This window comes from Mobula birostris, chromosome 6 (genome assembly GCF_030028105.1).
Source record: "Mobula birostris isolate sMobBir1 chromosome 6, sMobBir1.hap1, whole genome shotgun sequence".
NCBI classification, from domain to species: Eukaryota; Metazoa; Chordata; class Chondrichthyes; order Myliobatiformes; family Myliobatidae; genus Mobula; species Mobula birostris.
Window position 1 is genome coordinate 120,048,946 of NC_092375.1, and position 14,424 is coordinate 120,063,369.

Sequence of the window (14,424 nt, forward strand, 5' to 3'; positions counted from 1 at the left end):
CCAGGTACCCACCACTGTGTAAAAATTGCCCTTTACATCTGCTTTGAACTTACCCGCTTTCCCCTTAAATGCATGCCCTTTAGTATTAGGCATTTCAATGCTGGGAAAAACATGCTATCTCTTCTATATATGCTGCTCATGATAATCAATCAGATCTCCCATCAGCCTTCTCCACTCCAAAGAAAACGAACCAAGTTTCCCCAACCTTTCATTTACAGCACATGCCCTGTAATCCAGGTAGCATCCTGGTAAACCTCTTCGCCGACCTCTGCAAAGCCTCAGCACCCTTCTTACAATGGGGTGACCACAGCTGTTTGCAAAACTCCACATGTAGCCTAATAATTTTATCATCATGAGATATCTAGAGAAAATGGTTAGTTTACTTTATTCCAGATTGTTATGTAGGAATTGAGACTGCTTTTTAGCTTGAACCTTCATGTTGACCAGCTATTCCTTCATGCAGACAGATTTCTGATGAAGTGCAAATACACGTAAATGTTCTGCAGTCAGTTGATATTCCCATTTCCATTCCAACAATTTTCTTGCTATCCTTCATTGTTCTGTTAACTTGAAGTGATCTATAACTCTAACTCTAAACTCACATCTGGTCTCATTAACCACTGTACTTGAACAAAACTTCTCACCCTCGTTTTTGAATCCACCTATAATACATAAATCTCCATCTCTAATCTATTCACGTTCAAGGATTCTAACTCTACTTCTTGCTCTCAAATTTAATCACATCACCATTAGTGACAGCCTTCAAATACCAAATATTCAAGTTCTGAAATCCCCTCCCTGAACTTCTCTGCCTGGCTTTAAGGCAGTCCTTAAACCTACTTCTTTCACCTGCTTTCCTGCTATATATTATAACATGCCAATCGCAAATCTGATTCAAGTTTGGCTTCCAACACTCCGAAGAAAGCTTTTAAAATCTACTGTTACCGAAGGCGTTTTACAAATTAACAAGTTTCTGTTACAATCAACGCAGTTTACTGATGAAACAATTTCATCAAGAACCCCAGCAGCAACTATCTGAAACTGGGATGTTGAACCTCTGACTATCTCTCACACACCCTTCATATATCTATTTAGTTGCTTGCCAGCGTAATGCTTGTGTGGTGATCATTACCACCTTCATTGATGCCTTACTCAATTCAAATCTTACTGTGGTGCCAAGAGTAAACATTCTGGAATTACAGCGCCGGCAACGCAGGTTCAATTCCCACTGCTGTCTGTAAGGAGTTTGTACGTTCTCCCCATGACTGTGTGCTTGAGCTTCTTCCCACATTCCAAAGGCATTAGAATTAGTAGGTTAATTAGGCAGTGCAAGCTCATTGGGCCAGAAGGACCTGTTACCATCTTTATCTCTAAATAAATGTTTTATGTTAAAGCCAGGGAGGGGGATAGAAAGAACAAAGGGAATGTCTATTTGTTAAGGCTGGGGCTCTCCTTTCAGATTAAAGAAAATAAAATTTTTAATCACCAACAGAAGCAAATGATAGAAGTTTCAGCATCCATGGAATGAGCTGAACAACTACTAACCTGTTCTTTTTGATGATGCATTTGAATCTTCTCCAGCTCTTCACCTAGTTTCCGTACATATTCCTCCTTCTGCTTCTCCAGCTCTGCATACTGAAGTACTTGAAGCTCACTGAGAGCCAGCTTATGCTGTTCTTCAAGGCGAAGAACCTCATCCTGAATCACATCCAGGCGCTTCTGATGTTCCTGCTCCAATGAAACTTTCTGTTTGCTCAGGGCTGCCTCCAAATCTGCCTGAGGTTGCAAAGAAGACAAGAAGATCGAAGTTCTTACCTTTAAAAGTGATACTTCAATTTTTTTACATTTATGCCACTTGAATGACAAATTTGGAAATACAAATTAAAGGCAGTTGCTGCATTACAATGTAAACACAGTGCAACAGGTCTACTAAGTTATTTTTCTCGAAGTCAAAAGCTTTTTTCTCTAAAAACTATCTGGAGAACAGAACATAAACATTACGGTACAGGAACACACCATTTGACTTCACAATGTCTGCACCGAACAACAAGCCAAATTAAGTTAATTTTCTTCTCCCTGTCCATGATTCATATCCCAAATTCCCTGCATCCAATCCATGTGTCTGTCTAATCAACTCTTAAAAGGCACTACTACCACTCTCTGCAGTAGCCCGTTCCAAGCAGCCACAACTTGTGTTTTAAAAAATCTTGTAACATCCTTTTTATATTTTCCCCATTATTCTTAAATGCATGACCTTGAGTACTTAACACTTCTACGCTGAAAAAGAGATTCTGACCGTCTACCTCATCTATACCTTGAATAATCTTATAAACTTCTCTCAGGTTTCCCCTTCAGCCTTCGTCACTTCAGAGAAAACAACCCAAATCTGTGCATTCTCCTTACACCCATACTCTCCAATTGAGACAGCACCCTGGTGAACAGTGTCTGCACCCTCTCCAAAGTCCCGATGTCTTTCCTATAAGGCAGTGACCAGAATTACACACATACAAAGGCAGTCTAACATGAACCCCTTACACTTATGTCCTGACTAATGAAAACATGCACGCCATATTCTTTCCTTACCACCCTATTTACTTGCATGGCCAATTTTAGTGGAAGCACAATAGTGGAAACCATTTCAATAAATAACTTCAAAAGAAGTTAACAATGAAAAACTTAACGGAATCATAGATAAAGAGCAGGAAGCAAGTCTATAGATGGCTGTATAGAGCCCAAAAAAGCACATTACAGATTGCAAGACCATTTCAAACTTTACATGTTTCTTTAATTTTATGATACGTGGATGCTAGAATTTACATCTGGAAAAGCAGCATGGAGTGTATGCCACGTTTAGTAAGTTACAAAGATAAGACTTATTATTGTAAGGTAAAAACAATATTGAACTAATACTGAATAAGAATTACATATACTTAGACAATTAGAAGGCTATGCTTTCCTGTTAATTACTTTTGCAGTTCGTTAAAGAGGATTATAGTTTCTGTCGCTGCATGTATTGTCTCAATAAAAGGAACTTTTAATAAGACTAACATTTTAAAGATCACAATTACTATAAAAGGAATATTAAATGCAAAACTTATGGTTAGGGATCAAAGCACACAAGTAGCCAACCTTATGAATTTCCTCCAGTTCTGCAGCCATAGCTTTGAATTTTTCCACATGAATGGTAGCGAGTTCCTTTTGGATCTTCTCATGAGTGTTAATCAGCTCAGCCTCATGTTCAGTTTTCAACTGATTAATTTCAAGTTGTTTGTCAGCGCTTTCCCTGTTAAATCTCTCCAACTCATCTTGACAGGTTTTTAAATCTTCTTTCAAATGCTGAATCTCAGATTTATATCTACTTGCAACATCTTCCAGCTCTGACGCATGTTTCAGTCTTAAGCTTTCCAAAGCAGCCAACTTTGTATTCTCCAAAGCTTCCATTTCAGCTTTCAAGTCCTCTATTTGATTATGGTACTTTTCTGTCAGATGCTGGTTTTGAGTTTCTAACTCTTCTGTGTGTCTCACTTTCAACTCTTGGAGAAGGGCCTCTTGTTCAGACATAAATTTGTCCATCATCTGCCTGTGCTCTTCCATGAACCTATGATAACATGTATGTAAAAACAAAATTGGTATATAGAAACTTTTATCCAAATCAAACTTACTTCAATATTAAGTGATTCCATTATTCCAACCAGAAATAACATTCCTACAGATGCATAACAAGCACAAGACATTACAATAAAAATGCTGTAGATGAAGCTCTAAAATCTTGGATCCCGCTTGAACCACAAGCAATTCACTACCCAGAAGTGGACGAAACAAATACCATAGAGAAATAAACCTCTGGATTCAAAGGGGACTACTTTAAATCCTACCAGGCAACACTACGAATGACTTCCAGAATTACTAAATGTTCTTTCACTATTCTTTCCTTATGCTTTGCTGAATACTTTCATCATGTTGGACAGACGGAGGTAGAAGTAAAGAGGAGTTAATTTCTATTTGAGCACAAAAAACAACTTCACATCACCTGCTGGAGAATGGAAAGGAAGACCAACAAAGGACAGCAATACTGAATCTGGACATGTCAGCTCCACCCACCTCCACCACCACTCAGGATATCACAGTTAATGAACTGAACGACTGGAAACACAAGTGTGGTGTTCTCAGTTTCCACAGGGATCAGCTCTCCATACTTAGAATTTTTACCCATCTTGTTTCAGATTGGGTAAAGTCAATTACCATTTCACAGTCAATTACGAGCCTACAGATTCTAATGACCAAAGGCCTTGAATCTAACTTCTATTACTTCTCATCGTTGAAAGCATTTCAGTTTTGGCCAATGCTCTAGAGTTTACATTTTCCCTGAAATAGTAAAGGTTCCTGCCAGAAACTCCAATTTCCACCCACATCCCAAAGATATGCTGTAGGTTAATTGGGTTATTGTAAATTACCCAAAATATAGATGGGTGATAGGAGAATCAAGGAAGATTCAGAATCCATTACGAAGGATGAAGTGCTGGGGTACATGATAGGCCAAAGCAGCATCATTTCCTTAAGGGAAATCTGCTGGAATCCTTTGAGAAACAAATAGGCAGGATAGACAAAGGAGTCAATGCATATTATTTACTTGGATTTTCCGAAGGTCTTTGACAAGGTGCCACACATGATGCTGCTGAACAAGATAACAGCCCATGGTATTACAGGAAAGATACTAGCATGGAGAAAAAGAAGGCAAAGAACGGGAATAAAGTGGGTGATTTCTGGCTGGAAGTCTGTGACTAGTGGTGTCCGACAAGGGTCAGTGTTGGAACCACTTCTTTTCACGTTATATGTTAAAGATTTGGATGACAGAATTGATGGCTTTGTGGCCAAGTTTGTGGATGATACGAAGATAGATGTAGGGCAGGTAGTGTTCAAGAAGCAAGGAATCTACAAATGGGGAAAGAATTGGCAGATGATGTATATGGCCATGCACTTTGATAGAAGGAATAAAGACACAGACCATTTCCTAAACAGGGAGAAAATTCAAAACATATGAGGTGCAAATGGACTTGGGAGTCCACGATTCCCTAAAGGTTAACTTGCAAGTTAAGTCAGTAGTAAGGAAGGCAAATGCAATATTTGCATTCATTTCTAGAAGATTAGAATATAAAAGCAAAGCTGTGATGCTGAGGCTTCACAAAGCCACAGATGGAATATTGTGAGCGGTTTGGGCTCATTATCAGAAGATGTGCTGTGATTGAACAGGGTTCAAAGGAGGTTTACAAGAATGATCCTGGATATGTAAAGATAAATATATAAGGAGCGTTTGACGACTCTGGGCCTGTATTCTCTGGAGTTTAAAAGGATGAGAGGATCTCACTGAAACCTACCGAATATTGAAAGTATTGGATAGGATGTATGTGGAACGGATGATTCCAGTAGTGGGAGAGTTAAAGACCATAGTTCATAGCCTCAGAATATAAAGACATCTATTTGGAACAGATGAGGAGACATTTCTTCTTTGCTACAGACAGCAGTGGAGGTCAAGTCATTGAGCATATTTAAAGTGGAGGGTGATAGGTCCTTGATTAGTAAGGGTGTCAAAGGCTACAGAGAGAACGTAGGAGAATGGGGTTAAGAGGGAAAAGCAACAAATCAGCCATGTTCGAATGGCAGAACAGACTTGATGGACCAAATAACCCAATTCTAGTCCTATGTATTATGGCTTATGATAGCCGTGTGAATGACCATATGCAACACAGATAAGTGAGGGAATAGGATTGATCACAGAGCTGACAGGTTGGTTGGCCAAATAGCTGCCTATGTCATAAGTAAATATGAAAAATTAGCAAAGTAAACAGAAATGCTCAGATTTTACCGTGGCTTCAAAATATACCGGATTAAGGCAGAAGTGTGTTTTTTTTTTAAACCCTTTGCTTTTTTCTTATAACTATCTGTATCATTTATGCTGAGGTTCAATACAAATGACCTTCTATTCCCATACTGTGCTTGAGTGCCACTGACCTATTCTGTACCTCCAGGAGTTTCTGAGCTGATTGCTCCTGTACACTAACATGGAGTTTCTCAAGCTCTTCTGCCATCACAGACTTGGCCACCGCAAGTTCAGTGTCAAATTGCGCTTGGATTTTCTGACGAATCACCACTATTTCTGGTGACTGTTCATTTGTCAGACTATCTTGGAGCTGCAACAAATGGTTCTTTTCTTCCTTCAGCTGTATCTCAAGTTTAGAAATGGTAGCACTCTGTTCCTCCTGAATCTGATTCATTTCTGCACTTTTCTGGTCAAACTCCTGTTTCATTGCTTGGCGTTCGTCCTCAAACTCATTGGTGAGCTCCTCGCGCAAGGTGGACAGCTTCCTCTCGGCACTGGCCTGTAGCTCTTCCCTCAGAATCTTCAGCTCCTGTTCCTTTTCCGCTGCACATTCCTGCATCCTAGCCACTGCCTCTCTGCTGGCCTCAAGCTCTTGGCTGGTTTCTTTCAGTAACTGCGCTTTATTCTGGAGACAAAGAAATAACAAAATGAATTATTTTATACTATACATGAGGAAGCGGATTGAAGCATGCAAACTATTGCAATTGCATTAACGCTTTTGTGGAGGCTGGTGAAGGTTATCTACCTTGGTAGATGCACTGAAAGTTGTTCCAAGTTTATTGTCATTGGCATACACAGACATGGTCTAGACGTTGTGAAAATTAACTCTGCAGCAGCAATGCAGTACATTACAGAAACAAGTTAAAAGTAACTTCAATTAACAAATTTTTTTTCCATTTACACAGAGATGCTGCACGATTACAGGCATTTCCATCCATGTGACCAATTAACATAATAACTCTCATCTTTTTGGAAGGTGGGAGGAAACGAAGCACCTAGGGGAATTGCACAGGGTCACGGGCAAGTGTATAAACCCCTTACATACAGCAGCAGAATTGAACCTGGGCTGTTTGCACTATAATAGTGTTACGCTAACCGCTACACTATCATGCCATCGCAAGTTTTGTATATTTATTTTGTTGTCCAATTATAACTACACAACAAAATAAACACAAGCACAAGTTAAAGAAAGAAACAAGTATAGGCCAAAGTAGAGTTACAGCTTTTCAAGTCTATTCAAGACCTGAAAACAGTGGGGAAGAAGCTGTTGTTGAGCCTGGAGTTGCTGGTCTTCCATTCCTGTGCCTCCTGCTTAATGGCAGCAAATAATGTCTTATTCACTCTCTGAAAGTGTTTTAATTCTCCACCTGCACTGTCATTGCAAGCGAAGAGCTGGACTACAGTTAGGCTCATTTGACAGCAGAGTGACAAAGTAGTAGCCACGTTATTGCTGCTGTTTAAGCTGATCAAGTTGGGGAAAGTAGCCAATGCACAGGAAGATGAAATTTCCAATTACTAGAGTTTACCTGCATCATTTCCAGCATTCTTTCCTCATGCTGTTCGGTGAGCTGCCGCATGGCTGCTGCATGATCTCTCTTCAAATTTTCAACCTCTTCCTTCAGGCAAGCAATTTTTTCTCTTTCAGCATCTATCATAGCACACTTTTGAGTCTTCTCCTCCTCTAAATGACAGAGCCGCTCATTAACCTGCACCTCCACCTCTCGAGCAGTCTGTTGTGCACACTGGAGTCGCAATCTGGTAATCTCTTTAAAATGAAACACATTTTGGATTTGTCACAAGTTAAAATTAGCATGGTATTTTTTAAAAACAATTAAGTTTAAATCAGTAGGTGTTTATAGCAATGAAATGGATGTTTTTCCGGAGTTAGGGAAATGGCGATCCACAAAGAACAATGAACTTCTCATGCATGTGCGCCTCTAAGGTGCCGCCTGCTTCCTAAAGTCTGGTACTGTGGTTTCCCCTTTATCATTGTTGACAGTTACCTTGAAAGCATCTCATCTGTTTCTTATCCCCAGCCCTGCTCCTGGACAAAGTATGGATATTGATCACTCAGTCCTTACCTCCCATTTCATCAGGGAAAAATAACTCAATGGATCATCTTTCAAAATTTTTGCCCACTTCAACAATACTCCACCAGGCACATTTTGACCTTCTATCTCAGCATTACCCTTTGTACTACCTGTTCCACCCTTTCTACAACTAAACTCCTTACCACACTCTCACATGCAACTGCACGAGATGCAACACCTGTCCTTTCACCTCTTCCCTTCTCATCTCATCATATAGGCACAAACAGCCTTGCCAGAAGAAGCAGCAACTCTCTTGAACTTCTTCCAATATTATACATTCAATGTTCACTAAGTGACCTCCTCTGCACTTCAGAAAACAAATGTGACTACTTTGCAAAGTACACGTATCCAGTCCAGACAGGTGACCCTGAGCTTCTGGTTGCCTGCCACGTTAATTCTCCATACACCTCCCATATAGCTCCTGTTTATTTCCATTTGCGCTGTTACTAGGTGGCCTACTGCAAGCTTAGGGTCATAGAACACCACAGCAGAGAAACAGGCCCTTTGTGATATCTAATCTGTGCCAAACTGTTAACCCACCTAGTCCCATCTACCTGCACCCAGACCATGGCCCTCCATACCCCTCATCCACGTACCTATCCAAAATTTCTCTTAAATGTTGAAATCAATCGCACATCCACGTCTTGCACTGGCAGCTCATTCCACTCTTTTACCACCTTGAGTGAAGTAGTTTCCCCTCCTTGTTCCCCTTAAGCATTTCACCCTTAACCCATGACCCCTAGTTGTAGTCAACCCAACCTCAGTGGAAAACACTCCCCTCAACTTCGTATGCCTCATAAAATCTCCCCTCAATCTTCTACATTCCAGGCAATGAAGTCCTAAGCTATTCAACCTTTCCCTATAATTCAGCTCCTCAAGTCCTGGCAGCATCCTTCTAAAATTTCTCTGCACTTTTTCAATCTTGTTGACATCTTTCATGTAGATAGGTAACCAAAATTAGACACAATATTCCAAATTAGGCCTCACCAACATCCTATACAATTTCAATAGGCAAGTTCAATTTAATGTCAGAGAAAGGTATAAAATACACATCCTGAAATTCTTTTTCTTTGCAAACATCCACGAAAACAGAGGAGTGCCCCAAAGAATAAATGACAGTTAAATGTTAAAACCCCAAAGCTCCCCCAGCTCCCCCTCGTTACTAGGAGCAAAGCAATGACCCCCCCACCTTCCCCCACCAGCAAAAAAGCATCTGCACCCCCCACCAAGTACTCAAGCATGCAGCAAAGCATTAATAAAGCCATCGACTTGCAGTACCCCAAAGGCCACTCGTTCACCCAGTAATTCAACATACCACAGGCTCGCTCTCTCCCTAAGGGAAAAAGAGGTGTTCCCATTTCACAATTTCAACATAACATCCAAACTTCTGTACTCAATACATTGATTTATGAAGGCCAATGTGTCAAAAGCTTTATGACCCCCATCTACCTGTGACACCATTTTCAAGGAATTATGGATCTGTATTCCCTGATCTCTTTTCTACCCCACTCCTCAGCGTCCTATTGCTCACCATGTAAGGCCTACTCTGGAGCATGAGGAACAATATTTCATTTTCTGGGTATGTTGCACTCCCTCCGATCCAATATCACATTCGAGAACTTCAGCTTTTCCTGTCTTTATCAGTTCTGACCGTTTCAGCTTTAAGTCATCCATCTCCAACACTGGTTTAATTTTTGCTCTCCAATCGCTTGACCTGCTGGGCATGTTGTTTTGGCTCTGTAGTTCATTACTAGTTTCACTAGCTCACCCTCAGGAATACTTCTCACTCTCTGATTGCATTAATTCATCAACCAGATGACTTCCATGTCATCTAAAACCTCGACCAACTTTGATAGATGCATATTGGAGAGTATCCCAACTGGTTGTATCATGACCTGGTATGGAAACATCAATGCCTAAGAACAGAGAAGTCCACAAGAAGTAGTGGATACAGCCACGTTCATCACAGGAAAGGCCCTCCCCACCACTGAACACATCCACCAGGAGCACTGCCACAAGAAAGCAGCATCTATTATTGAGGACCCTCAGCACCCAGGCCACACTCTCCTCGCTGCTGCCGTCAGGAAGGAGATACAGAAGCCATGAGTCCATGAGTCCCACAATACCAGTTTCAAAAATATTTATTACCCTTCGAACACCAGACTCCTGGACCTGCATGGATAACTTCTATGACACTGAAATGATTCCACAACCTATGGACTCATATTCAAGGTCTTTACAACTCATGTTATAGGTGTTAGTCATTTTTTTTTGTGTATTCGAGGTTTGGCTTTTGGACATTGGTTGCTTATCAGTCTTTATATATAGCTTTCACTGATTCTGCTGTATTTCTTTGTTCCATTGTGAATGCCTGCAGGAAAATGAATCTCCTTCTTTGACAATAATTTACTTTTGAACTTTTGATAATGTATCTCTCTGGGATACCTGTCAGAGATGCAGTAAAACTATGACACTCAAGACTTTTGTTGCACCAAACTAGCAGATTTTCAGGATTACTAGTCTTAGTTTGATTTTAAAAACCCTATAAATTATTTTTGGTTTTGGATTTTACATTGTACTATAATAACTATTATGGAGCTAGGTAAATTTAAATAGGGACAGCCACAGGACCCTTTGTGAATGGGAGCATGCAATGTAATCATCTGACAGATGGACACTGAACCATCAGAACGGCTGAACTGTGGGACACTAGATTACTGTAGTTTTAGCTGCAGTCCTTCTGCTTACCTGCCCAATCTTCTCTGCAACATGAAACTATCTTGCTTTCTCTTTCTCTGTTCTGACAAAGGCTCTTGTACCCGATATGCTTCCTGTTCGTCCTTCCACAAATGCCACGTGACCTGCTGAGTGGTTTGATCTGAGTGGTTTGACCCGCACTGTTTAATTCCCATGACCATAACAAAATGTCCATAACAAGCAGCCTAAAGTGGTCCTATGCCAATAAACACAGTCCTTTGACATATTTGGCACAAGCTTCTCATAGCTACTACTTCAATTTGTTCTGGAAATCAATACTTTTCAGCTATGCAAAACAACTCATGCCAATCCCCCAGTAATTGAACTCAACACCCACATCAATGGCTGCCCAGCCTATTGAAAAAGAATCATGCTTTTGAATCAAACCATTAATTCAGGTCAAGCAGCATCTGTAGAGAGAGAAACAAAGTTAACATTTCAGTCATGTCCAATTGTCTCCAGTGAACTCTCTGATTTGCCAAGTGGTTTCAAATCTGCAGCATTTGTAGCTTTCTACTTTCCAAGAAGCCTTTTAATGATGCACATTAGCTTCAAAGAACAAGTAATTAAGATACTTCAACTAGATGCGAAAAAGCTATCTGATACAACCCAGATAAAGGGGACCCCATCTTTATGGCAAAATTATCTTTCCGAGGGCTTGTTACCTTTGAGATGTCCCTCAGAAAGTCGACCTTGTAACTGTTCTAATTCTTGGCAGTGGCTTATCTTCAGCCTTTCAGTCTCTGCCAAATGTCGTTCTAACAGCTCTTTTTCAATCGCTTCCAGCTTCTCTTGATGCATTAAAGAGACTGCCGCCTCCAGCTTGTGTTTCTCCTCCAGCTGCAGCTGAAGCATGTTTATTTCTTCCTGAAGAAAAGCAGAAACAATTACAGACCTACAGGGAGCCATCATAACCAGCTGCATATCGCTGTCCCATCTTAATAACACATTTTTAGTGGGCTTGTCTTCTTCAATGTTAACACGTCACAAATTTGCACCAAGTTAAGACAGACACAACCAAGCCATCCAATCGGTCTTGGTTTTTTACGTATCTCTTCCATAGACACACCTTTGATCTGCAGACCTCAAAATACTTCCCCGACAAAAATAGATCACTCAGTGATCAAGCCCTGCAGAAACTTTTCTTTGACACTGGGGAGGGTGAAGTGCCAAAGTTCCAATACATTCTACATAATGAATTGTTGCCTGATATCATCCTGACATTCTTCTAACACTAGATTCTCCAAGGCAACAAAAATCAGTCTTAAGAAACTGGCCTTAGGATCATGGCAGATCCTCCTCACACTTGATTCCCCAAGGCTCCAAAAACAATTTTATCCTTGAGTATACTCCAGCACTCGTAGCCCTCTAGGATTCACAACCCTCCAGTAAAAAAATCCATCTCACACTGGCCTTAAGATGAAAACTCCTTTGTGATCACATTCCTAAATGGCAAGATCAGTAATAACATTCTCTCTGCATCTGTCCTCGAATCCCACTCAGAATCTCATGTTACCATGAGATCACTTTTCATGTTTCTGAACGCCAAGCCTTACATTATACCCCATTTGACAACATTTTGGCCAGGACAGACCCTTCAGCTCAAGAATCAATCCAACGAACTTTCTGGGACATGAAGACCACAGCTGCCCCAATGTCCTCTAAATGTTGCAAGATTTTCTTATTCTTGTGCACTTCTATTGCAATGAAAACCAATATTCAATTTTGCCTCAATTACCTGTTGTACCTACATGTTAATTTTGTGCTTCATAATATGAAGATCTTTCTGAAAAGTCTCAAACCACTTAGAATCAGGCTCTTTCTGCCAATCTTGTACATACCAGCTGTGACTTTTGTTTACATTAATCACACATGTGTAAGATAGGCCCATATTTCTTATCCAACTGCTTGTCTCATGCTTTTTAAACATTGTAATTATATCTGAAAATAAGGTAAATGTATCTAAATGATTCTTCTTTCACCCTTTCTTCTTAAGTGGATAATTTTACATTATACCCCATTTGACAACATTTTGGTCACATTCTGACAACATTTTGCAATGGCACTTATCATTGATTTCATTAGCAAACCTGGAAACATCGCACTCTGTCTCTGCATCAAGCCATTAATAACAGATTTCAAATAACCAAAGTTCCAGTCTCAGTCCCAGAGTAACACCATACATTACAGCTGTACTCTTATCATAAGGCAACACATACGTCAGTGATAATAAAATGATTCTGGTTGCCAATCTGAAAATTCTTTTTCTCCCTTCTGTTTTCCAATTTATTACCTTTAACTGTGAGGTAGTCTTTATTTAAAATACACCAATCAAATACCTTTAGGGAACCTAAATACATTGATTTCTATTCTACTGCTTTTATAAAACCAAGCTGCCGACACTTGATCACTTCATGCTTTTTACAGTGTTCTACTGATACTCTCGAAGTACAAATATTGGACAAACCAGTTTATTATTCTCCTCCTGCCTTTATTGAACTGCAGTTATTTCCTTTGCAGTTCTGCAGCCTGTTGGAATCTTTAAAAATGTTTTGAAGCTTTTATATTAAACCTATGAAAACTCTTCTACCCATTTGCCTCTCACAATTCTTTAACTTTGAAAAATTTATGCATAAGTTTTAAAATCAGTGCTAATGTTCTACCATTTACTTTATCCTTCCTGTAACCCTTTTAACTAGTAAACTCCCATTCAACGTGATCCAGACTAGGACCAGAGGCTATAATGCATGTTGTTTTTCCAGAGATTACACATTTGTGTGAACAAATGCAACACATGCCAACCTGCCCTCTTCTAAATTAGTTGGAAGCAGCCCTGGAAAGAGTAGATGAATCTCAATGGCACCCATGCAGGGTCTAATTGCCAGGAATGTCCACTGCATTCTGGACAGAGATCTTGTATAGCAAGACTTAGGCTGCTTTACATTTTAATCCTCTCATGCATTTTAATTGACCCAAGCGCCGGGACTCAAAATCCCTTTAGACCTCCACTGTTCTTAGATTGGTCAATTAAAATGTGTGATAGAAAGAGTAGCATGTGCTTGACTGCTTAAGGGAATATAGGGCAATGTCACCACTGGACTAAATAACAACCACCCTCACTTCCAGGTATAACTGAATGAACCTGCTGGCCACAAGTTTGGAAAACTTCGATCTATACCACCCTCAAGAATGGCTAACTCTATAAGGGAGTTGCTATCATCTGTGAAACAAAACTAAAGCACTAATTTCTTACAGCATGAAGGAAACTACATCGAGAGTGAGTCAAAAAACATTAACATTGAAACTTCCTTTAAGTAAAAAAAAATTGAGATGAGCACAAGAGCTAGGACAGCATGTTACAACTGTATAAGAAGCTAGTGAGATCACACCTGGAATATTATGCACAAAGCCTTACAACGGGAAGGATGTAATTTTGGTCAGAAGCGTGCAGAAATGATTCATAATGACGTTGATGAGATGAGGGCCAAAGTTAGGAAAGACTGTTTTCCCTGGAGAAGAGGTGGCCAAGGGGTGACCTTAAATCATGAGGGGCAGAGATAAGATGGAATTTTTTTTCCTGGGATGAGGGAGACCAAAAGGCATTGGTTTAAGTTATGGGTAGAAAGATTTCAAGGGGATTCGAGAGGAAAGCTTTTCCAGACAGAGGTGAGTGGGTAAATGGATCAAGGTTACAAAATA

The 14,424-nt window shown here is 40.1% G+C and overlaps 1 protein-coding gene across 3 annotated transcripts in view; it reads right to left on the reverse strand.

Moving 5' to 3' along the window:
- Positions 1-14,424, reverse strand: part of pcnt (pericentrin) — a 232,774-nt gene that overhangs the window by 147,229 nt on the left and 71,121 nt on the right. For all 3 annotated transcript variants that reach the window (XM_072261173.1, XM_072261172.1, XM_072261171.1), the window contains exons 17-21: positions 11,391-11,592; positions 7,405-7,643; positions 6,010-6,503; positions 3,130-3,598; positions 1,546-1,776 (exon numbers count right to left, since the gene is read on the reverse strand). In XM_072261173.1, coding sequence (XP_072117274.1) covers positions 1,546-1,776; positions 3,130-3,598; positions 6,010-6,503; positions 7,405-7,643; positions 11,391-11,592 — 1,635 coding nt within the window. The remainder of the gene's footprint in view (positions 1-1,545; positions 1,777-3,129; positions 3,599-6,009; positions 6,504-7,404; positions 7,644-11,390; positions 11,593-14,424) is intronic.